This window comes from Terrapene carolina, unplaced genomic scaffold, assembly GCF_002925995.2.
Source record: "Terrapene carolina triunguis isolate 2854851 unplaced genomic scaffold, T_m_triunguis-2.0 Scaffold96, whole genome shotgun sequence".
NCBI classification, from domain to species: Eukaryota; Metazoa; Chordata; order Testudines; family Emydidae; genus Terrapene; species Terrapene triunguis.
The window spans coordinates 10,688,872-10,715,378 of record NW_020664447.1 but is presented as its reverse complement, the minus strand read 5'-3'; the positions used below and the strand labels follow the sequence as shown (position 1 = coordinate 10,715,378).

The 26,507-nt window shown below is 41.7% G+C and overlaps 1 protein-coding gene across 1 annotated transcript in view; it reads right to left on the bottom strand.

Moving 5' to 3' along the window:
- Positions 1-11,877, bottom strand: part of CSTF3 (cleavage stimulation factor subunit 3) — a 78,261-nt gene extending 66,384 nt beyond the window's left edge. Inside the window, exon 1 of the mRNA XM_024211473.3 lies at positions 11,677-11,877. Within this exon, the coding sequence (XP_024067241.1) occupies positions 11,677-11,706 (30 nt within the window). The 5' untranslated portion in view covers positions 11,707-11,877. The remainder of the gene's footprint in view (positions 1-11,676) is intronic.
- Positions 11,878-26,507: the final 14,630 nt, after the last annotated feature.

Below are 26,507 nucleotides of genomic sequence, written 5' to 3'. Positions count from 1 at the left end.
AAAAATCTTCCTGCATTATAGGTGAAACCGCGTTTTATCGAACTTGCTTCAATCCACCGGAGTGCGCAGCCCCGCCCCACCTCGGAGCACTGCTTTACCGCGTTATATCCAAATTTGTGTTATATCAGGTCGCGTTATATCGGGGTAGAGGTGTGTTTTTAAAGTTGCGCTTAAGCGAAATTAGATTTTATTTAACACTGCATATAGAATCTGGAAATGGAAGAGACGATATAAAGAAGTAGATTAACCCCTGCTGTAGTACATTTACAAGGGCTCTGTCCACTGACTTTTGTATCCAAAATAAATCAGCTAAAGTATAACCCTGACTGTATATTTGAAAGGGATCTAATTCTTTAACAAAAAATGGCAGAAAAATCTCTCTGCATTTCAGTGGAGCTGAAAGGTCACAATCATGATTTCTTAATAAGCTTTTCTATGGTTCTAAATGCCATTGCATCTGCGCATCTCACATTCATTCTCAAAATGGGGAAGTAACCATGAAGCAAACAAATTACTTGCCCAGGCTCACACAGTTAGTTTGTGGCTGAGCTGGGAACAGAACCCAGATCCTCAAGTCAATCAGTGTCTTAACCCTAAGGCCATTCTTCCTCTTTGGGCTCCAACGGGCTAGGCTGTACAAATACACAGGGAGAAAGTCCCTCCCCAAAGAGTTCACAAAAGCAATAAAAGTGTGAACAAAAAGGATGAAGGGGGTAGCAGTAGGAGTGTAACAGTAGTAAGAATCACACAGTAGGAATCAGTTATGTAGGCTAACTACTGTACAACTTGGTAATGTTTAAATTAAAAAAAATTACATAATATCAGATATGCCCAACTGCCCATGAATTTAGCCATCATTAGTAAGCCAATTGCTCATAGGTGTCACAGCAGAAGAGGGTCTCAAGGAGGCAAATGAATGAAGTGAAGGCAGAACAGGGTGGATAAAAATCATTTTTTATTTAAGTTAAATAGGTTTATTTTAAAAAAAGATAAATGTATTTGAAATTATGACAACAAAAATGAGTAAGTTAATTAACAGAAATTAAAAAGGTACAGTGCCAAAAGTGAAAATCCCTGCAAGATGCATGGAAACTTTTTAAAGAAACCATAATAGTGGCTCAACTTAAATGTATACCCCAAATTAAAAAACATAGTAAGAGAACAAAAAAAGTGCCACTGTGGCTAAACAAAGTAAAAGAAGCAGTGACACACAAAAAGGCATCCTTTAAAAAGTGGAAGTTAAATCCTAATGAGGAAAATAGAAAGAAGCATAAACTCTGGCAAGTTAAAAATATAATTAGGAAGGCCAAAAAAGAATTTGAAGAACAAACTAGCCAAAGACTCAAAAAGTAATAGCAAAATTTTTTTTTAAGTACATCAGAAGCAGGAAGCCTGCTAAACAACTAGTAGGGCCACTAGATGATCTAGATGCTAAAGGAGCACTCAAGGACGATAAGAAACTAAATGAATTCTTTGCATCGGTCTTCACGGCTGAGGATCTGAGTGAGATTCCCAAACCTGAGTCATTCTTTTTAGGTGACAAATCTGAGGAACCGTCCCAGATTGAGGTGTTAGAAGAGATTTTGGAACACACTGATAAACTAAACAGTAATAAGTCACCAGGACCAGATGGTATTCACACAAGAGTTCTGAAGGAACTCAAATGTAAAACTGGAGAACTACTAACTGTAGTTTGTAGCCGATCATTTAAATCAGCTTCTGTATCAAATGACTGGAGAATAGCTAATGTGACGCCAATTTTAAAAAGGGGCTCTAGAAGTGATCCCGACAGTTACAGGCCGGTAAGCCTGACTTCAGTACAGTACAGACCCGTTTACGCGCAGATGTCGGGAGTCAAGCCGTTACGACCGCGGGTTAACGGACCGCGGGTTAAGAGGGCCATGCTGAAAAAAGTGCCTATGATTCACTTAGAAAAAAACGCTGTTATTTTCTGCTCTTTCATACTCGCATTTTTTTTCTCTTATGAAGGCTGTCATTCGGCGCAGATGAATGATTTCGATATTTTCCACATTTTGCTCCTCCGTAAATCTTACAACAGTTTCTACAGCACTAAGGGCTTCTGTGGGCGAAATTTTGACCTTTTCAACGACATCCTCGTCACGGTCATTTAGGCCTGCGTTATTAGAATTCTCGCCATCACTTTCGCGGTCCGACGTAGCCTCGCAGCCCGTTAATATTTCTTCCTCAGACAGAAATTCTGAAGTCGGGCAGTCTTCTTCCATCTCCAGCCACTCGGTAATGATTTCTGGCGACGTATCCAAACTAAAATCTTTTATCGTTTGAAAGAGAAGTTTACCTTTATCCTCTTGTCTGCATGCGTTTGTAGGACATCTTTTTCTGAAAATCCTTCAAAGTCTGGCTCTGAATCAGTGCCACTGCTGAGTTTTCCGAGTATGAGCCGTCTTTGACAGAAAAGGCATCACCGAGAGCCTTCATCCAGCAGTTTTCAATGGACTTTTGGTTTACTCTGTTCCAAGCTTTTTTTAACTAAATAAATAATTTCCTTCATGTTCAACTGTTTCAGGAATTCGGAAATGCCTGAAGACGTGCATGACATGATCACAGAAATCAGCTCCCGTCGATAATTGTTTTTAAAACTCTGAATAATGCACTGGTCTAAAGGTTGAATTTTTGATGTTGTGTTGAATGGTAGGTACAGCACTCAAATTTTTCCATCGTTCGATACCAGTGATTCGGCTGGAGGATGGGCTGGACAATTGTCAAGTAGCAAAAGTGCTTTGGCTTCGAGTTTCTTTGATCGCAGATGCTTACGAACAGCTGGAACAAAGCTGTTGTGGAACCAGTCATCGAAAATGTGTCTTGTCATCCAAGCATTTTTGCTGTTAGCATATATTACTGGCAGTTTGGCTCTATTGATGTGATTAAAGCAGCGAGGGTTATGAAAGCGACCAACAAGAAGAGGGGTAAGCTTATGGCTGCCCGTCTTATTACTACAAAAAAGAAGAATCACACAATCTTTTCTCTTTTTAAATCCAGCTGTTTTCTCTGTCTCGTAATTAAAGGCTAAAGTCTTATCAGGTAGCAGTTTTGCAAATAAAGCTGTTTCATCACAATTATAAAGTTGTTCTTCGTGGTAGTCTTCATTTTGTAAAATAGATTTTAACTCCGCGGGAAACGCATTCGCGGCCGATTCATCGATCGGCTTTCTCCAGAAATAGATACCTGCGCTATGCCATGACGCTTTTTTAAATGACTTATAAAACCCTTGCTGGCTTGGAATGATTCATCCCCCATTAAATTTCCAAATTTTGTCGCTTGGGCTTGAAGAATTGGCCCACTTAGCAGCATTCCTTTCAGCCTTTCCTGAGCAAACCACATGCACATGGCTTTGTCTATTGTGGGTTTTGCTGAATAGCGCACACGTTATCGCTTAAGCCCCGTGGCAGAATTGATATTTTGTACAAAGCCATTCAGTTTAGATTCATTTTTTAGCCATCCTCGGTGACTAGATTCGGCAATCCCAATATCTTTTGAAACTTTGGCCTGGGTTTCTCCCCTATTTACTCGATCTATTGCAGCTAGCTTTTCTTCTACAGTGTAGGAACACTGACGCTTGCCCTCTGCCATTATATTAGGTCTACAGTTAAAATTTTCTCATGTAGTATATATATTACTATATAACTACAGTACTACTGTATATATTATATATCTCTCTAGCGTGACAATGACTAAATGTGCATGATACATCTTTATCAATATCGGTAAAGACGTACAACACGTTTCTGCTCCGCACTTCCTGTCAATTTCTGTCAGTGAGTTAGTGAGCAAATCTGTAGCGCTACATAGCAAGTTCCTGTACCGCATGTTAACGAGTCTCGCATGTTAAATAGGTAGCACTGGGAGGCATGGTGCTACCGCGTGTGAAGCGGATTCGCCTGTAAACGGGTCGCACATAAAAGGGTCTGTACTGTACCAGACAAACTGGTTGACACTATAATAAAGAACAAAATTGTCAGACACATAGAAGAACATAATTTGTTGGGGGAAAAGTCAACATGGTTTTTGTAAAGGGAAATCATACCTCACCAATCTACTAGGATTCTTTGGGGGGGAGGGGGGGAGGAGACAGCAAGCATGTGGACAAGGGGGATGCAGTGGATATAGTGTATTTAGATTTTCAGAAAGCCTTTGACAAGGTCCCGCACCAAAGGTTCTTAAGCAAAGTAAGCTGTCATGGGATAAGAGGGAAGGTCCTCTCATGGATTGATAACTGGTTAAAAGATAGGAAACAATAGGTAGGAATAAATGGTCAGCTTTCAGAATGGAGAGAGGTAAATTGTGGTATCCCCCAGGAGTCTGTAACGGGACCAGTCCTATTCAACATATTCACAACTGGAAAAAGGGGTAAAACAGTGAGGTGGCAAAATTTGCAGATGATACAAAACTTCTCAAGATAGTTAAGTCCGAAGCAGATTGTGAAGAACTATAAAAGGATCTCACAAAATTGGATGACTGGGCAACAAAATGGCAGATGAAATTCAATATTGATAAATGCAAAGTAATACACATTGAAAACCATAATCTCAACTATACATATAAAATGATGGGGTCTAAATTATCTATTACCATTCAAGAGATTTTGGAGTCATTGTGGATAGTTTTCTGAAAACATCTACTCAATGTGCAGCAGTCAAAAAAGCGAACAGAATGTTGTGAATCATTAAGAAAGGGATAGATAAGATGACAGAAAATATATTGTCTCTATATAAATCCATTGTATGCCCATATCTTGAATACTGCGTGCAGATGTGGTCACCACATCTCAAAAAAGATATATTGGAATTGGAAAATGATTAGGGGTATAAAACACCTTCCATATGAGGAGAGATTAATAAGATTGGGACTTTTCATCTTGGGAAAGAGACGACAACGGGGGAATCTGATAAAGGTCTATAAAATCATGACTGGTGTGGAGAAAGTAAATAAGGAAGTATTTACTCCTTTTCATAACACACAAACTAGGAGTCACCAAATGAAATGAATAGGCAGCACATTTAAAAACAAACAAAAGGAAGTATTTTTTCACACAACACAGAGTCAACCTGTGGAACTCCTTGCTAGAGGATGTTGTGAAGGCGAACACTATAACAGCGTTAAAAACAAAGAAGAACTATATAAGTTTATGGAGGCTCGGTCCATCAATGCTATTAGCCGGGATGGGAAGGGATAATGTCCCTAGCCTCCGTTTGCCAGAAGCTGGGAATGGGCAACGGGATGGATCACTTGCTGATTACCTGTTCTGTTCATTCCCTCTGGGGCACCTGGCATTGGCCACTGTCAGAAGACAGGATACTGGGCTAGAAGGACCTTTGGTCTGACATGGTATGGTTGTTCTTATGTTCTATCCTAAGGCCTAAACTTACAATAATCTACTAAAATCATTTAAATTCAATAAATATTCAAGCCATACATATTTGCTGCCAAAGTTTTAAGTAAAGTCAAACCACTGAACCAGAGGAAGTGAGTGGCTAAGCACCTGGAACCAGAGTTTGTTGAAGTGCTAAATCAGTTTTTGACAGCAGTTGCCTCTGATGCTGATGAAGAGGGCATATTTTCTTCATTTCAGTTTATTCATCTACTTCAGTTAAAAATAAAGAAACAGATTGGGAGTTAAAAACAGAAAAACTTGTTTTCCTCTTCATACCTATGACTAAAGAGGATGCAATCTACTACTTCTAAAATCTTGGTAACCAGAAACAATCAATTCATTTCACTAACTACTAATGATACTTCCTGTTTAAGTAATCAGTTAGTTTTAAATGCAACACATTTTGATATACTTTCTTCTTACGCATCTCTAGCACTTTAAGGACAATTTAACTAAAAAAATTTTTAAATGCTTTTTTTTGTGCATTTTTAAATTGAATTCCAATTTCCATCCAAATACAGTTTGACACATCACAGGCAAAATAAAGTAAAATAAAAATCAATGTGTTAGTCACCATTTTCTAAAAACAAAAAGAGGAAACAAATTAAGCATCAGAATAAATATATTTATGCTACATAACTACTTACACGTGTACAGACACAGTATATGCTAACCCAGGGGATAAAGCACCAAGAATATGTAGAGGCCATAGTTTGTCGCAAAACATGTTTTGATGGTTACCAACCAATGAGAATCAACCTCTCTTTAGGAAAAGAACTAAAAAGTACAAATACAGAACACGACTAAAATCAAGTACACCTCTACCTCAATGTAATGCTGTCCTTGGGAGCCAAAAAATCTTACCACCTTATAGGTGAAACCGCGTTATATCGAACTTGCTTTGACCCACCGGAGTGCGCAGGGCCCCCCCCCGAGCACTGCTTTACCGCGTTATATCTGAATTCGTGTTATATCGGGTCGCGTTATATCGGGGTAGAGGTGTATTTAAATCAATGTTTCCAGTTTGGTGATTTAAATCATTATCAAAATAATCCACCCTTGGGTAGTGGCTTTACAGATTAGATTAGCAATTAGATTAGTGTTGTTTATGTAAAGGCAGTGTGGAAGGAAGAGATATTTGTGGGAAAGGTGAACAAATGGATGTTCCGAGGCTAGCACTATTGATAAAGCAGGTAAGAGGCAGGGATAGAAGCAAAAGATCACAAGCACAGAAAGGCAGATATGCTGTGGTTTGACAGTCACAAAAAGTGAGGGGGAAACGGGGAGTTAATGCAAAGATCAAGGAGAGAACAATACGGATAAATGATCAGGTTTTCAGGCAAATATGACCTTGGATACCATGTATTTCGTATGAAATTGAGAAAATAATATGTCAGGCAGATTAGAGTTGCAGTAATCAAAACAGGAGACATTGAGTACCTGGATGAGAGTTTCTGATGTCTGGATAAAGAGGAAGGGTCAGATCTGAGAGATGTGAAGAAAAAAGCAACAGGATTTAGACAGAGGCTGGATATGTGGGGCAAGGTGTAGGAAGAATTCAGAGATGACCTCAAACTGAGTAGCCTGAGTGACAGAGAGGTTGACAAAAGAATGGACAGATTAGGGTGAGCTTTGTGGGGAAAAATAAGGAGCTCTCCGGTAGATAATGCTGTATTCAGTCCTTGAACCCATTACAGACCCTCCCAGCTATATATGGACTTGGACGGATAGATGGGGATTCCAGTGGTGTAGCCAGCTGTACCATCTCCTGCGCAGCCATCTGTATAGGGGAACAAGTAGAGGCAGACCTGCATGCACTCCAGAAATCCCTAGCTGGTAGTTGGCCTTCAGAGGCATCTAAAGCTAGGGCATAGCTTAAAGCAGTACTTAAACTGCTCTACGCTATCTTGAAGTGGCAACCTGGAGGGAGGCAACCTGGCACCTAGATATCCCCCTAATCAGAGAGTTGTCACACCTCCTTTGTTGCGCTCAGTGGAGACTGGGTGCAGCAGAGGATATTGAGTCCACTAAGTTTAAGTTAGCAGTGAGACATCCAGGACCGAGAAAGGAGGGATCATCCTGACAACAGTCACTGTAGAAATAAAAGACGTGAGAAAACAAGGCAAGGACAGTATCGCTGAAGCCAAAGGAGTTCAAAAAGGATGTGTAACTGTATCAGCAGAACCAAAGAGGTCAAGGAGAATGAGAATGAAATAAAAAGGCCTTGAGATTTGGCCAGAAAGAGGTTGTGAAATTCCTTGGTAAAAGTACTTTCAGTGTAGTGGAGGAGGGGAGGGAGTTGGAGGATTTATTTAATCATGTTATTCTCTGTGGTTTCATTTTTACCTTGAAAACCTTTTAATATTAAAGTGTATTCTGTTATCATTGAAATGGGAATCTCAGACATTTTACATTGGTCCAGGGAACAAAACTGAATCCAATTACACTTGCATCCTGGTAAAATTCTTTACCAACTGCCCAGTTCCATATTTTTAGAAACTGAAAATACTAGTACACAGATAGTGTACTATCCTTAACAGGCATTTCTAAATTTCATTCTGTTACAGATACTTTAGTTGTGGTTAAAATGTTCAAAAGCACTAAAGAGATCTGGACGTCTAAGTCACTTAGATTACTGGAAATTTTACCCAGTACGTTGAAGAAGCTGTGTCCTGATCCTTGGATTAGACCCACACGATCAAAACCCTGTGTCTGCACAGAGCCCCATTGAAGTAAACTGGGTGGGAGGTTCACCAGCATGGATACAGTTAAAGAATCATGGGATTAGTAAGCAATTGAGTTAGGGCAGGGAGGAAAATATTAGCAACCTTTAATATAAACCATACAAGCTTCAAAACCTTATGTGAAATTACATGCTTTAGACAGGCTATAAAGAAATCTAACTGCATATGCTTAAGGGCCTGATCTCTGAAGTGCTCAACACCCTCAACTATCATTGGAAAACAGCATAGCCTTGTCTACACTAGGTAATTAAAAAAGTAATTAAATGGTAATACCAGTGATAGAACTGGTGGGAGATCTAATGCTGACAACAGTCCAGTGGGATCTAGCATTTTTACCATCACACAAATTAATCTTACTAACAGCAGCTGTACCAATGGAAGGTAGCTAATGGACCTATATTTCCGTACTGCAGACAGTATTGGAGTTGATGATGCCCTTCAGGACTTGGCCCTCAGGTGCTAAACTTAAGTATTTTTCCCTTTATACAAAATTTACTCACATGTAAACATTACTAAAATTGATAATCTCACCACCACCTTCCATTCTCATGCTGCACATCCATGAACAAGGAGTCCTGAAAGTCCTTTGACTAGGGAAATCCTCAAATGCATGGCTACACAAGAATAATTATACCAGGAAGCTTACTTTTAGAATGGTTTTATGCTTACTGTGGACGGAAAAAATTATTTTTAATTTTTCATAAATGACTTTCTAATAGTCTCTGCAGTGATGAAAAAGGTATACAATTAAGTCACTGCCCAGTAATTTTGTCTTGTTGAAATTTCCATGAAACTACACTAAAAGTTATTTCCAAGAGGTAACTCTTCATTAAACAACTTCAAATTGGCCAAAGGATTATCAGTACAATTCCATTCAATTTTTAAAGAGAAACACTAAGATTTTCCTATGTAACGTTGCATATTATAAAATATTTAGAACATAAGAACAGCCATACTGGGTCAGACCAAAGATCCATCTAGCTCAGTATCCTGTCTTCCTACAGTGGCCAATGCCAGGTGCCCCAGAGGGAATGAACAGAACAGGTAATCAGCAAGTGATCCATCCCGTTGCCCATTCCCAGCTTCTGGCAAATAGAGGCTAGGGACACCATCCTTGCCCATCCTGGCTAATAGCCACTATCCTCCATAAACTTATCTAGTTCCTTTATTTAAAAAAAAAGCAACAACACGCTGTTATAGTCTTGGCCTTCACAACATCCTCTGGCAAAAAGTTCCACAGGTTGGCTATGCGTTGTGTGAAGAAATACTTCCTTTTGTTTGCTTTAAACCTGTTGCCTATTACTTTCATTTGGTGACCCCTAGTTATTGTGTTATCAGGAGTAAATAATGTGTCCTTATTTACCTTCTCCACACCAGTCATGATTTTATAGACCTCTATTATATCCCCCCTTAGTTGTCTCTTTTCCAAGCTGAAAAGTTCCAATCTTCTTAATCTTGCCTCATACAGAAACTGTTCCACACCTCAAACCATGTTTTTTTTTTTGCCCTTTTCTGAACCTTTTCCAATTCCAATATATCTTTTTTGAGATGGGGTGATCACATCTTCACACAGTATTCAAGATGTGAACTACCATAGATTTAGATAGAGGCAATATGATATTTTCTGTCTTAGTATCTACTCCTTTCTTAATGATTCCCAACATTGTTAGCTTTTTTGATTGCCACAATTTTACATCAAAATTAGATAAGTATGGGAGCATCATAATTCCAGTTGCAGTGAACTTTACAAGGAAGATGGCTGCCAAGAAGTAAACAGAGTAACTGTGATTAAGAAACTTTCCATATTGGTTTCAATGGGAAAAGCACTGAATTTTGAATATTTATTAGCTCCATTTTGCTATATACTTTTGTGAAGTCTATTTTCATTTAGCTTGTTTTAATTTCTTTTACTTTACAGGCAGACAAGATTTGAGAGCTTTATGTTAAAATAGATAATGAGGTCCCCATTTCCCCCCCAAGAACCGGTGTTCCTTTGAAGTGTCTCCCCATAACCTAGACACTCACTTTCCCCACTACTAAAGCCTAGGGCGAGAAGTGGGGGTGATCGTGCTGACTTACAGGGAAACTTCTCTTAACTCACACCTCCATTAAAAAATAAGTTCACTAAGAAGGGAAGAGCAGAACCATCAACTTGTGTAAGTACTGTATATATGTGGTCTCCATCTCCTCTGAGCTTGTTTCCATCACTCCTCCCTGCTTCAGAAACTTTGGGTTTTCCCCGCAAAGTGAGTATGGACTTAAAATATAGCTCTGACTGGCAGAGCAGGCTCTTCAATACCCAAAAGTAGAAAGAAAGAAAGTGTGCTGGTAAGTGAAGAAAGCATTTCATAGTAACACCAGTTCTAAGGGGGCTGATGTACAACACCAGATTGTATCTGCCTATAAAATAAACAAAAACAAGTTAATGAAAAGTTATTTACCCATAACAGCATAATTAAACACACAATGAAGTTGATGTAAAAGTAATTACAATGAGGTATTTGCCAGCACAAAAAGTAACCGGGAAGAGATTCCCTCCATTACAAATCTGTACAGGGGAAAACAACCACCTCTGTTGAACAAAAAGAACAGGAGTACTTGTGGCACCTTAGAGACTAACAAATTTATTAGAGCATAGGCTTTCGTGGGCTATTTGTTAGTCTCTAAGGTGCCACAAGTACTCCTGTTCTTTTTGCGGATACAGACTAACACGGCTGCTACTCTGAAATCTGTTGAACAAGTACGTTTTAATATTTTCATTGTTAAATGTGTTGATTAAAAACATTTCTGAAATTTAGAAAAGTCACTAGAGTTTTGTTTAAAGGGTCACAATCTCTTAGTATAAGCCCAAAGCTTAAATTTATTTTACAAAGGCAAATAAAATATTTGTATATAAACAGCTTAATTGGGTTTCAACTATCTTCTGGAGTCTGAAACCGAGATATTACTAGTAGTGAATGGCATCCAGAAACTGAAACCGATTACACTTCCTATTGTCTAAGTTGACTCGAAAGAAAACGTGCTTGCCAACATGGATAGGGAAAGCGAATTTTTAAAAATTTCTTCGGTTTAACTAGTCTAACAGGCCAGCACCCACCGTGAACGCATGCAAGGCGTTTCCCAACTGTATTTGGTTAAATATGGAAGTCTGAGGTTTCGTACAATGTGTGTTGGGGGAAGGCGAGAACGGGCCCATTCTTTGATTGTGCCACCATCCTACAGTAAGGCCCTGCAGTTGGTCGGGGGAGCCTTAAGTCTAAAGGGCAAAAAAAAAAAAAAAAAAAAAAAACCAACCTGTGTTCCTCGCCTGTGCTCCGCGCCTCCCACCCACCTCCCCGCTGCTCCCGTGCACACACCCAGCGGAGCCCTGCGGCTCGACCGCCCCCTCCCCCAGCCACAGACGAGGCTCGGCCAAGCCGCTCACCCAAGGCCTACGCGGGCGCGCGTACCCCCGTCGCCACTGCCGCGCTGCCCACCCCAGGCCGCTGCCCCTAGGGAACTGGCCTCGTAGCTCCCGCTCACCTGGTCGCCAGCGGCTCCCTCTCCGGACATGGCGGGTTAAAACAGGGCCGAGCAGCGGCCCCTTGAGACAGATTAAAACCCTTTAAAAAGCGACCAGCGCTGCGGCGGCTCCCCGGGTCCCGCCAGCCACACGGCCGCCGCCGCCGATTCCAGCAACCCAGGGTCCAGAGAACAAAATGGCCGCCCGTCCGCCCCCGATCGGCTTTCACGGGGGGCGGGGGGGAGGAGCGGCACCGCGCGGGGGCTGCTGGGTGGCCGAGGGAGCAGAGCGTACGCGCGAGGACTACAGAGAGCGACGAAACTGTAGGGGCGCCGCGCCGCGCTGAGACTAGCGGAAAAGGAGGAGACGGAGAGAATAGCGTGTCACGCGCACCCTCTGACCTCAGCACGCCGGAGCGAGGCGGAAGTGATAGATGTGTGTACTATAGGTGGGATTGGTCTATAGAATGGAGCAAAAGGAGGCTCCCTTGGGCGGACCGAAGGGAGCAGCTCGCACTCTCCCGACCTAGTAGTGGTGTCCCGGTGCATTGTGATGTCAGCCTCAGCTTCCCCGCGCTAATTGTTGGTGAAGAGCAGCCCCTTCGGAGCGCATTGTGCCAAACTAATGGCGTGACTGGAGCGAGTCAGAGGAACCAGGACCACATCTAGAAGAAGTGGCTCCAGCCCCTTAGCCAGAGGGAGATGGGAGAAAGCCTCCTTGGGGCCCCGCTGCCCGCTGATTGTTTCACACTAACTGGAGAGCCAACAGCACCCCTGGCTGAGGTGAGGACCCCTGACAAGTGGTAGAAACACCATCAGTCATCTCCCACCTCTCCCACCCTCGACTGGTTGAGTTCCCCAATGCACCGACATCACCTACATTTTATATAGAGTGAGCTTCAGCCACTTGCATCTCATCCAGGCCCCAATCACTGTTCCAGGCATCTAACTGCAGTGGCAGGATCTGGTGAGATACAAAGCTAGATGTCATCAGCCTATGTCTCCTCTTTAATCCTCTCAACATTCATATTCAGCAAGAGGGGAGACAAGATGGAAGCCTCTGGAGCTCACACATGATAACACTCTTAAGAATGAAAGCAATTGCCCCACATCACTTTCTGTAAATGCTCAGCGAAAAAGGAATGGGGCCACCAAGAGCAGCCCTGTCAATTTCTGCCACAGTCTGCAGGTGAATCAGTAACTCCTCACAGTCAATAATATCAAAAACAACTGATAGCATTAAATCTATCAGTATGGAAACCCAATCGTCCTCAGTAGGAGGAGATCTACCAGAAGTGCAGTTTCTGTTTGAAGACATCAGACGTATAGGTGTCCTAGTCTTATCCAAAACTAGAAGATTAGATATTGTGCAATAATTAACTAGCTTGTTAGAATCATGTGGGTTCTTCTTCTGCACAACAGCTTACTTAAAATAAGCTGGCATCCTACCCTCCATAAGGAAAGCATCAACAATGTCCACCAGCAGTGGATCAATTTTTTCACGTAGCAGGCCCACGTCAGCCAAAAGGACTCCTGTTAAAAGGACAGGTTATAGGATGAAGAGCTCCCAGCACCTCTAGTACCTCAGTGAGTATTACCCCAAACTCATCCAGAGAAGACAGCATTTATACGGCTTTGCAGCCACAGAACCAGACAGCTCACCCTAAATCTGCTCAATTTTATCTGCAAAATAATCAGAAACTTCTCCACAACAGGAAGGAATTTAGATTAACCAACCTGTCTACTTTGTGAAACAAATCCACTATTTATTATTTATTTGCATTATCACAGTACCACTGCCTAGGAACCCTAGCTAAAGTGAAAGCCAAAACTCTCTTTGCCTCCTGCACAGCAATAACGTAAGAATTCTGAATTCTGTATGATACAGTCACTCAGCTTTAGTTAAAAACTTCTGATACTGGCATTCTAGTCAGTTTCTCTCCTGCCACATCTTTTACATATCATCTGTTAAACCAGGGGTAGGCAACCTATGGCATGTGTGCCGAAGGCGGCACGCGAGCTGATTTTCAGTGGCACTCACACTGCCCGGGTCCTGGCCACTGGTCCGGGGGACTCTGCATTTTAAGCTTCTTAAACATTTTAAAAACCTTATTTACTTTACATACAACAATAGTTTAGTTACGTATTATAGACTTATGGAAAGAGACCTTCTAAAAAAGTTAAAATGTATGACTGGCACGCAAAACCTTAAATTAGAGTGAATAAATGAAGACATGGCACACCACTTCCGAAAGGTTGCCGACCCCTGTGTTAAACCATAGAAGTCTGAGGAAGAGGTGCCCACTGGGTACTTGACTGAGGATGAAAGATGAATATAGCATCCTAGCCAACTCACAGTAGAACAGCCTGTGGCAGGAACAGTATCTTCCTTCTGGGTCTTCGTAAAGAGTTCTGGTTCCATTAGCCTTCGAAGACAGACTATCAAAATACTCCGACAGGTAAAGTGCCCCAACCTCAGAATTCTAGAGATGATGGTGGATTTATGACAGTGGTCTAATTTCCAATTGCTCATCCTAATTGCTAAATCAAGAATGTCATTAGCTATATGACTTTAATATTTCACTGGGATCTGCACCACTTCCTCCTACCTGATGTGCCTAACATATAGATTATTAATTTCCCCTCTCCGCAATGACTTTCAGTGCAATAGATTTTTGGTTATAAGTACAATCTTGTTTTAAAATAGGTGCATTTCTGCTTCAGTAGTGTAATGCCCTTCCCTGTTTCCCATCCTACTCGATTACTGGTATAAAATGAACTATTTAGAGCATAGCCCGTGGAGACTCTCACAACCATTTACATCTTAAAACCACACACACTGTATTCTGGGCCTTCAGAATTATCTCCATTTGAGCCCTGTTAGTGGCTTTGAAAACAAATTTTGCTTCTCCATATCCACCTAAAATAGCTAAATAGCATTTTAAAGATCACATTCAAATAATTATGCAGATAACAAGACTGAGATTGTGAATATTTTAAGTCTCATACTGGTCTCTCAGTATTCTGATAATTTTCCAGTATAGAGAATGCAAAACAAAATAAAAATAATCCCTACCAATTTACAAGTTAAAGGAAGAAAAATAAGCTTAGTGTTTCTTAAATCACTCACACAATAGCTGTTAGAGGAATATAACTATTAGGGCTGTCGATTAATCGCAGTTAATTCATGCGATTAACTCAAAAAATTAATCGTGATTAAAAAATTAATCGTGATTAATCACAGTTTTAATCATACTGTTAAACAATAGACTATAAATCGAAATTTGCAAGGTATTTACGTGCCAGATATGCTAAACATTTGTATGCTCCTTCATGCTTCAAGCCACCATTCCAGAGGGCATGCTTCCATGCTGATGACACTTGTTAAAAAAATAATGCGTTAATTAAATTTGTGACTGAACTCCTTGGGGGAGAATTTTATGTCCCCTGCTCTGTTTACCCACATTCTGCCATATATTTCATGTTATAGCAGTCTGGGATGATGACTCAGAACGTTATTCGTTTTAAGAACACTTTCACTGCAGATTTGACAAAACACAAAGAAGGTACCAATGTGAGATTTCTAAAAATAACTATAGCACTTGAGCCAAGGTTTAAGAATCTGAAGTGCCTTCCAAAATCTGAGAAGGATGAGGTATGGAGCATGCTTTCAGAAGTCTTAAAAGAGCAAAACTCCAATGCGGAAACTACTGAACCCGAACTACCAAAAAAGAAAATCAATCTTCTGTTAGTGGCATCTGACTCAGATAATGAAAATGAACATGTGTCGGTCCATTCTGCTTTGGATTGTTATCGAGCAGAATCCATCATCAGTATGGAAACATGTCCTCTGGAATGAAGCATGAAAGGACATATGAATCTTTAGCGCATCTGGCACGTAAATATCTTTCAACCCCGGCTACAACAGTGCCCTGAGAACGCTTGTTCTCACTTTAAGGTGACATTGTAAAAAAGAAGCGGGCAGCATTATCTCCTGCAAATGTAAACAAACTTGTTTGTCTGAGTGATTGGCTGGACAAGAAGTAGGACTGAGTAGACTTGCAGGCGCTAAAATTTTACATTGTTTTATTTTTGCATGCAGTTTTTTTGTACATAATTATACATTTGTAAGTTCAATGTTCATGATAAAGAGATTATCACTACAGAACTTGTATTAGGTGAATTGAAATACACTATTTCTTTTGTTTTTTACAGTGCAAATATTTGTAATAAAAAATAATATAAAGTGAGCACTGTACACTTTGTATTCTGTCTTGTAATTGAAATCAATATATTTGAAAATGTAGAAAACATCCAAAAATATTTAAATAAATGGTATTCTCTTATTAACAGTGCGATTAATCTCACGATTAATTTTTTAATCGCATGATTAATTACGATTAATTTTTTTAATCTCTTGACAGCCCTAATAACCATATGTTTGTTGTTCTCCTTTTCTCTATCTGCTGTCTGTTTATTTTCCTGTCTTTGGACTGTAAACTCTTCAGGGCCCTTCTTCTTTGTTCACTGACTGCTATTGGTAATAAATAATACTCCATCCTTTAAAAACAAAATTACCTTCTTACTACAATCCAGGCACAAAGTAGGCCAGTATGAAATATGGGAGCAGATCCTTTAGTGGTGTAAACTGTCGCTCCATTAAAATCAGTGAAGTTCAATGGAATCAGGACAATTTACACCAATTGTGGGCATGCCCCATCGTCTTATTTCTTTTACAGCCCAACATGAGAGAATTGAAAGAGGCATCTAAGTTCAGAAATAAAATTCCTTTCAAAAAATGCCTGTAGATGTTTTGGTTGTTGCAAGTTCTGGTTGAAGCTTTGAATGATTTTTCAGTTACGTTTATGGGCTTTCATGGAAGTGTGATTAAAAAGGAATTTTATTTTATGTGTGGGAGGTGAAGTCTGTTACCTAACAAGAGTCAGCCCAAATGCATTTGCGAGGGCTGTGTTGTTTAAATTATAGATTGTGTTTGGAAATAACATGAATAAATAACAGTTTATAGATCTGAGCTTGCTTGTTACACAGAGCTTCTCTTAATTTTTTTGAAAGGCTCACATAGTTAAAGCAACAAGACAATTTCTAATTTGAACTACACTGTAGTGATTCATGCTTTGTTCAGTAATAGGCATGAAGCTGAAGGGCAAATACACAACTAGATGTGAATTATTTGAGTAATTCACTGTGGACTCCACTGCTCAATAACTGACTATGGCAGGAGTTATGAATCAGTGGATGAACACAAAGGAGTTTATGTATGGTACCAATATTTATAGCAGCGGTTACTGTGGCACCTTAGGTGCTTCAATTACAAAAATTAAAGATACAAATTACATGCTGCTTGAAGAAACAACTAAAGTAGAATCAGTCAATCAAATGCTAAACAAGATAAATGGACTTTACATTACACCCTGAAGGTTGTGAAATTCAAACCCTGGCAGACCACAGAGTGGAGCAAATTTCAAAGGCAGCTGCTCTCAGAGATAGCCCAATCATTGGTTGCCCAGCTGATATTTAACTGCTACCTCAGAAGATCGGGTAAGAGGTAATTTTTCAAATAACTGAATCTCAAGCTATTCAGAAGTTTCTTGCTGTCAAACATTCAGTCCACTTCATGTATGTGGCCCTCATGACATATTCCAGTTGTCAGAATCTAGGCTATAGTGTTTTAAAAACATACATTTTGAAGAAAACCTACTAAATGTGAACTGAGTGTAGTGGATAACTATGTCCTTCTGAGTCTATAGACATCCTGAGGCTAGTTCCTCACTAGAAATGGTGATAAAGAAGCATAGTTGCGGCTGCGCTGCTGTAGCACTGTAGTGTAGACCCTATAGCGATGGAAGAGGTTCTTTCATCAGCAGCAAATCCACCTCTCTGGGCTTGGCTACACTTGCTGATGTAGAGCACTGGGAGTTAAACCAGCCTTCGGAGACCACAGCAGGGAAAACGCTGCCGTGTATTTACACTGTCAGCTGCAAGCACACTGGCGTGGCCACCTTAGCAGCTCTTGCAACGCCACAAAGAGCCATTCTATGACAGACCTGCGGGTGGCTATCTTAAAACAGAAAAACTTCAAAAACAGACTCCAACGAGAGACTGCTGAGCTGGAATTGATATGCAAACTAGACACAATCAACAAAGGATTAAATAAAGACTGGGAATGGCTGAGCCATTACAAACATTGAATCTATCTCCCCTTGTAAGTACTTTCACAATTGCTTCTTATCAAACTGTCTGTACTGAGCCATCTTGATTATCACTTCAAAAGTTTTTTTTCTCTTACTTAATTGGCCTCTCAGAGTTGGTAAGACAACTCCCACCTGTTCATGCTCTCTGTATGTGTGTGTATATATATCTCCTCAATATATGTTTCACTCTATATGCATCCGAAGAAGTGGGTTGTAGCCCACGAAAGCTTATGCTCTAATAAATTTGTTAGTCTCTAAGGTGCCACAAGTACTCCTGTTCTTTTTGCGGATACAGACTAACACGGCTGCTACTCTGAAACCTGTCACAAAGAGCAGTGCATTGTGGTAGCTATCCCAGTGTGCAAGTGGCTGCAATGTGCTTTTCAAATGGGGGGTGGGGTGGAGTGTGACAGGGAGTGTGTTGTGAGTATGTGGAGGGAGAGACAGTGTGTTTTGGGGGGGCTGAGAGCGTGTCAGCATGCTGTCTTGTAAGTTCAGACAGCAGCAGACCCTGCTCCCCCCACCTCTCTCTCTCACACACTCACAACAGCAACATTCCACACTAATGGTTTGCTTTGTCCTGGAGCAAATAAGCATGCCGGCTGTCAGAAACGGAGCTTTGAAAGGGGATATCCGCATGCCTGCAGCCAATTTCAAAACAATGAGAAGAGTGACCACTTGACTTCAGGGGATTATGGGATGTTTCTGGAGGCCAATCACAGCGCAGTAATGCAACCAGGGCCGGCTTTAGGCCGATTCCCCCCATTCCCCCGAATCGGGCCCCCGTGGGTCTTCAGCGGCACTTCGATGGTGGGTCCTTCACTCGCTCCAGGTCTTCAGCAGCATTTCGGCGGCGGGTCCTTCAGTGCTGCGGAAGACCTGGAGCAAGTGAAGGACCCACCGCCGAAGTGCCGCCGCCGGGTATTCGAATCGGGGCCCGCACTTCCTAAAGCCGGCCCTGAATACAACACCTCGTCCACACTGACGCCTGGGTGTTTCAGCCGGCGTGAAGCAAGCTTTATGCTTCTCGTGGAGGTGGATAACCAGGAGCGCTCCAGCTGCAGAGTCCAGGCTCTCTATGTGCCTTGCCAGTGTGGACACTTCAGGAGTTAGGGCACCTGGGACTGCTTTAATTCGCTCTAACTTGCAAGTGTAGCCAAGCTCTGAGAGGTGGAAAATAGGTTAATGGAAGAATTCTTTTATCGATGCTAATGCTGTCTACACTAAGGCTTAGACTGGCTTAACTATGTAGCTCAGAAGTGTGAATTTTTCACATCCTTGACTGACGTAGGTAGGTCAACTTAAATTTTAAGCATAGACCAGGCCTGAAACAATGTCTCTAAGAGGTTTGAACTGTCCTGTTCAATTTTTATGGGTTACCTCTGAAACCCAGAGCTCTTCACCCCATCAGAGGGCTCTGTGGGAAGCCTTTACTGTTCCCACTCCATCATAGTTCTTCTGGGGTAGTGTTGGCAGGGTATACCACAGAGTCCTTTACTGGGTAGGATGGACTGTTGCTTGCCTGAAGACAAGGAAGCATTGGTCGGGGGTTGTGGGGGGAGGGAGTCTACCTAGGGAAGAGTGGTGATGGGCCCGTTACTATATAAAGGCCATATTCTACCCTTGAACTTTGTACGATCTTCCCATTGATTTCAATGGGTGTTCTTTGGTTTGAAGGCAGAATGTAGTCCAAAATGTATACCTCATCTCCACAGACCATAATTAAAAAATGGAATTCATCTGACACTCCACTCTACACTATAAATGCAGAGAACCTAACTGTATTTCAAGAATCATGGACACCTCTGATATAGCCACCTTTTGCAAAAATAATTCAGCTGAGTTGTGCTATTGGCTCTGTTGCTGCTCCCAGACTCTCAGATACAGTGAGGATCCCTTTTATTATCTATAAAGGTCAGAAGACTATAGTTATTTCTGATTTAAATTGCAGCAAGGAAGATTTAAGTTAGACATTAGTCAAAACTTCCTAGCTGTAAGGGTAGTTAAGAACTGGAACAAATTACCTAGAGCAGATGTTCTCAAACTGGGGAGTGCAGAATGTATTCTGGGGGGCCTGAGAAGCTTTAGGGAAAAGAAGCTTACTATGCACATTCAGAGCTGGGCAGCTGGAGAGTGGTGGCTGCTGGATGGCTGCCCAGCTGTGAAGGCAGTGCCACCGCCAGCAGCAGCTCAGATGTAAGGGTGGCAATACCATGCCATGCCACCCTTGCTTCTGGCAGTGGCACTGCCTTTAGAGCTGGGTGCCTGGCCAGCAGCCACCACTCTGCTCTGCCTTCAGAGCTGGGTGGCGAGAGTGGCGACTGCTGGCCAAGGTCCAGGAGGGTGTAAACTACTACAAGAAGGGGGGCACGATCAAATAAGTTTGAGAACCACTGACCTGGAGAGTTTATGGAATCTCCATCATTGGAAGTTTTGAAGAACAGGTTAGACAAACACCTGTCAGGGATAATCTAAGATCATACTTAGTCTTGCTTCAGTGCAGGGGACTGGACTAGATGACCTATTGAGGTCCTTTCCACTCCTACATTTCTATGACTCTTTCTGATTCATGCACTCCTTTGTCATCATCAATCTTGAGTACAGCAGGTATCCCCGTGTACCTACAGATAGCTTAAAAGATCAGCCAGCAGCTTCATCTGATGCAGGATGCCTTCTGAGCAGAATGGGCCATTGCAGGCATCTAACATATGTGCTCAAGTCTTTGTGCTCACAGCTTGTTCACTACCAGGTGCAATTCAAGGTGTTGGTGATTATCATTGGTCTTATCAGCATTACAAATGAGTGAAGTTCTATGGCCTATGTTATGGAGGAAATTAGACTAGATGATCATAATGGTACCTTGTGGCTTTAAAACCTATGAATCTATGAAATACTTCTGTCAGAGGACCCAGATACTATGCGAATAAAGGATGGTTCCATTTTGCAGAGTAGACAGGAACTACTCATGTTTTAACACTTGTACACAAAAGGATGTGGAAGATGCTTAGAGATTTGGAATATTAGAAGTAGTCAGAGATGGCTTAGTGGACAGAGTGCAGGAAGGGGTGAAATGTGTAAATTAAATGTAGTTTAGCACAATAATATAAACTAAGGAATTTATTGATTTTTGTCACTGACTTCAGTGGGGCCAGGATTTCACCCTGGTTGTGTGTTTTAGCACAATACTGAAATAAAAATGAACATCCTTAGAAATATTTGGGTCAGCTTTCCAGGAAGTATATACAATTCACCCATATTTAGATTTATTTCTCTCTCTCTAATTCCTGTTCCTTTTTTACTTGAATACTCTTCTCCACTCAATTAATTATTTCTTTTTCTTATACAAATATTAGTCAACTTTTATTATTTCGTAATTATTTATTTACATTGTTCTTGTAAACCTTTTTGGAAACTTAAATAAGGCTGCATGTCTTTCTATTAGCACTTTTTTTTCAGGATTCACTTTTTAACTGCATATGGACTGCTAAACATCAGGAACAGCATGACATCCACTTTAAGCCAACAATTAGATATTCTGGCTCTCAACTGAAATCTTTAGGAGTGAAATGGAGTCTATACAAAAGAGAATTATATAATGTTTTTCAGCTAATTTGAGGGCAGAGAGCAATCCTCTTTTGCATTAGTAATAAGGCGCAATCCTGTGAACACTTATACTTGTCCTTACCTTTAAGCCAGTACGTAGTCTCATTTGCCTCAGTGGGAATGGTCACATACTTAAAGTTAAGCATAGACATATATGTTTGCAAGATTGGGGCCTAATTGTGTGCCCCACATTTTCTAGGTTCAACCTGAGACACCTAGGGCCTCCTTTTCAGAGGAGCTGAGCACTCACCACTGAAGCCGGAGATACAGCTCAGCATCTCTGAAAAACCAGGCTCTGCATGTCTCAAACTGGGCACCCAAAATGTGTGGATACTTTTGACAATGTTGGCTTTAATCTCTCTGTGATTCAGTTACCCACTTATAAAATAGGGATAAAATATCTTCCTAGCTCTTAGTGGGGTTGTAAAGATAAATTAATTAACATTTGTGAGGCATTATGAACTTACTAGAAAAGGCCATGAGGAAATTAATACTGTATTTCTGTATTCAGTGAAAGCTTTGGATGGTGTGCAGTGAATAAGGCATCACACGATGAAAGCAAAAAGAAATATTGATCAACACTGTCTTACCTGTGCACCGAATGAAGGGAATAGTATGTGAACATGTAATAAGAACTATGTATACTCACAAAGGTACATAATTAAGGTTGCACAGACAACCTTAGTTCTGGCATTTGCAAACTTTTGAGTGCTAGACTTTGCAACCTAAATAACATTCTTTTTGTGTGTAATTAAAACATATCTTTACCCCCACCAAGTGATAACCAAATTTTTCTTTCTCACATCCCTTCGAATTCTGGCAAGTGTTCATTTCAGTGTTATTCACTAGATGGCAGACTAACACAACTCCAGCAAAAACTCTTTAGTTTAGTTCTGGAAAGCCATGTGGTCATGAGACTCAGCTCATTCCTGGCAATAGTCCAACAGGGAAAATGGAATCTCTGTAATTTCTGGTGGTTTTATATCTAGATTCCAGAACTCTACCCTCTCACATTCCTATGTCACATTGAATGTGGCTTTCTATGACTCCCCTCCAGGACACTCATCCTGCAATGATGGGTCACTTTTTAAGTATTCAAACTATGCCTTATTTCAGAAGGATAGTTCTAAAGCTGTTTGCACTCAAGGTAGAGATAAAAGTAGCAAGGAGGGGATGTGGGAGGGAGGAAGCAGATGTTAAAGGCTGAATGTCACTCAGAGAGGGAACAGCTCCTAATATTGAGGCTATGTCTAGACTACACAGCTTTAAGCGATATGGGTGTGTCGCTACAGCCGTGCCACTAAAAGTCGTGCAGTGTAGCCACTGTTTGTTGGCTCTCCTGCCAACAAAAAACTTCCACCCCCCACTGAGTGGCATTTGTATTGTTGGCAGGACGCACTGTTCACACTGGCGCTTGTTGCGGCAAAACTTTTGTCTTTCGGGATTTTTTTTTTAACACCTCTGAAAGACAAAAGTTTTGTCGTTCAATTGCCAGTGTAAACATAGCCTTAGAATAGTTTGAGCAGTGATTAATATCCAGTAATTAAAAAAGAAAATAAAGCTCAAGGTGGGGCAGAACATATTTGTATTTTGTGTGTCACGTGTTTGGGTATCAAGTATCTGCCTTGAATGGTCCCTTAGAATATGTGCTAACTACTTATGCTCTATAATCTGTTCATCTAATACTACAAGTCTTAGGCCTGGTCCACACTACCCCCCCACTTCGGACTAAGGTACGCAAATTCAGCTACGTTAATAACGTAGCTGAATTCGAAGTACCTTAGTCCGAACTTACCGCGGGTCCAGACGCGGCAGGAAGGCTCCCCCGTCGATGCCGCGTACGCCTCTCGCTGAGCTGGAGTACCAGCGTCGACGGCGAGCACTTCCGGGATCGATCCGGGATTGATTTATCCCGTCTAGACAAGACGCGATAAATCGATCCCAGAACATCGATTGCCTGCCATCGGACCCGGAGGTAAGTGTAGACGTACCCTCAGAGCTAAATGTCTTTCCTCGACCTGAAGAAGAGCTCTGTGTGGCTTGAAAGCTTGTCTCTTTCACCAACAGAAATTGGTCCAAGAAAAGGTTGCAATTAACGTCTTCTGTCAGATGGCAGTTCCCCCAGCCATCCTCCTGGAGCTGGGCTTGTGGTTTAAGGCACCTGCAGGGCTTTAACCAGCTTCACCTTCATCTGGGGCCCCTTCTCCCTCTACTGCTCCTGGTGGCTGCCTTGTTGGAGGGAGGAGACAGCATATATGCTGCTCCCTATCTGTAGAAGGGGCACTTTCACCTCCTGAGTACCCCCTGGCAGTAGAGTGTGACTCTATGTCCTGCCTTGGGTGCCCCCACTTAATTAGGTAACAATGAGGCCACATAAACAGCCCAATGAAGGAGAAGTCAAACACTCTACAGCAGTCTCTCTCCCTTTAATAAAGCCTTATGAAAGGAGTGCTTGTGCAAGTGTTTAAAGGCTCTTACCTCAGAGCCCAAATAAAACTTAAAAAATCCCCACACATCTCTGTGTTCCAGCAGTAGCAGCTCCTTCTACTGTAAGGCCTTAGGCTTCTCTGCTGCCTGGTGAGCTCAGCAGCCTCTCCCGGACCTCCCTGCCTGGAAAGCTTTTGCCTAGTTCAGTCACCCTAGAAGCATACCTCGTCAGGTGCTTTTTTTCAACTGAGCTCTCCTAAGCACCTAACTACAGGTGCTCCTTAATTAATTGCCTTCCAGCTACTTAGGCAGTCAACTATGCCCAGGTGGACCTGGGTTGGCTCATTCCCTTCAGTGGAGCCTGTAACAGGCAGGCTGGGCATCTGACTCCCTTACAGGGCCAGTCCTGTGACACTCTCCTAAAGCTCATTCCAGCCTTGCCCAACCCACTCTTCAAGGCTCCTGGTTCATGGCCCTTAGAGAAACAGTGATGGGATTCTTCCCAAACACTAGTTACTGGGAGAGAGGAAGTAGACCCAGGAATATCTGCTTGGTCTTTGTATTTCAGACCTCCCAAAATCTTAAAGGGGCCATGCTACCTGCTAGCCACCACTACTCTTAAGCGGTCAGATCATCCCATCAGAGGCAGCCACTAATATACATGAAAATATGAAGACTGATACTTGTTACATTTGTCATACCGGTCCTTTGTTTTTCTATGTTTTTGTAAGTTATCTCTGCTCACCAGAATAGAACATAGTTAAACATCTTAATGATCCCATTAACTTTGTACTCTTTTTTTGCACTGTCCAGTTGCTTCCTTTGTTACCTTAAGCAACTGTTCATCACCTTTATAAAATGCAGTTATACATCTGAATGACACAGATGTCACCTTTGATTACAATAATTAAAGTGACTGTGATGGTAACGGCACTATGGAGAACATTATGCTTGCTAAGACCCTGACAGCAAGAGACATTAGAGTGGACTTGATACTGCTAATGCTGTTTCTGAAACTCAGTAGTCAGAAGATTTGGACCATATGACACTTCAGCAAAGACAGTATATGATGGAGTATTGTACAAAGGTATGGCAAGTAACCATAAACAAGCAAGAATTTCTTTCATTCACAGAAGTAATTAAACAAATAATCTCCATGTATGATACTTTAGGTTGTAAATACCGTAGGCTCTTCAGTATTTTATGCACAACAAATACAAGTTATTGTGGATTAATTACACTGTGATTTTACTAAAAAAAGAAAAAAATGTGTGGCTATGACATCCTTCATAACTGCTGACTTTATTGGTGCCTATCAAAGCCACGACATGTTATATGCTTTTAATAATAAATTCTCCTGGGGTGGAAGAACTGTTCAAGGAGAGGGGCACAGAGCAGAGAGGCCATGCAGGAGAATTAAGCAGCTGTGGAGGAACTTGGGGTGGGGGCATGACTAGTAGATCTACAACTACAGGGATCCAATGGCTAAAACTCATACAGAGAGACCTGAGATATCACTGCAACCTAGTACCCTAGCCTCTGTGTAGTTCCCATGTTCTTAGCCTGTTTGCTTAGGCTGTAGGCAAATACCAGCATTTGGCCCAAAGAATAGGGTTTTCCCCAGTGGCCGTAATGAGATTCTGTAGTAAAAGGCACAGGGATCCAGGAGCTGAATGCCAGAAAAAAACTTGTATCTGGGCCATGGGACTGTAGAGGATCCAGGTACAGCAGTGAGTAAGAAGCAGAGGTGCATGTGTTAACCCAGTGCATAGAGGTTACTGCTGAGTGACTACAAGCTGCCCGGTCTTCACTTTGGAGCAAAATCAAGAGTAAAGGGGAAAACAGAGGTGCGGGCAGCGGGGTGCTAACCATAGTTTGGCAGGGGAAGGTGTCTGCTTTGGGGGACGCAAAGTTCTTGATCTGCATAGGCCTTGTTGAGCCGCCAAACTCCTTGTAGGAATCTAATCCTCTCCTGTAGATGTGTATATAACTGCATGTTTAAATTAAATAAGAGGTCAGTGCATCGAGAAAAGAAAACACCTCACAATGTGCTATGATGTGTATATATGTTCCCAAAAGCTCAGAACATAATCCTCAAATCCCCTTTGTGTAGGTTGTGTATAAAGAGGGCCAGATTTTACATGGGGCATCAAAATGACTTCCTTCTCTACCCAGTATTTTTTGCACAAACAGTTGCGAGACCCAAGTACCTGTATATGCAGGTTTTAGTGTATCAACACGCATGAAAAGGTGGAGGGTAGGGCCTGAAAAATAAGTATCAAGTTCCTGTTTGTGACAGATAAGACAATATCCTTTCTGAATTGAGCATAGGTACTTTAGGAGTTCATTGTATTAAAAATATAAATGCAGTGTTTATGTACTATTGTGTAGGGTTACCATATTTTAATTTTAAAAAAGGAGGACACTCCGGCTCCGCCCCTTCCCCGCCCCCGCCCCTTCCCCAAAGTCCCCGCCCCAACTCTGCCCCCTCCCCTGAACGCTCCGCCCCCCTGCTCCTCCCCCTCCCCCTCCCCTGCTTCCCGCAAATCAAATGTTCGCGGGAAGCCTGAAACAGGGAGGCAGCAGGTAAGCTGGGGCTGGGGCTGGGGC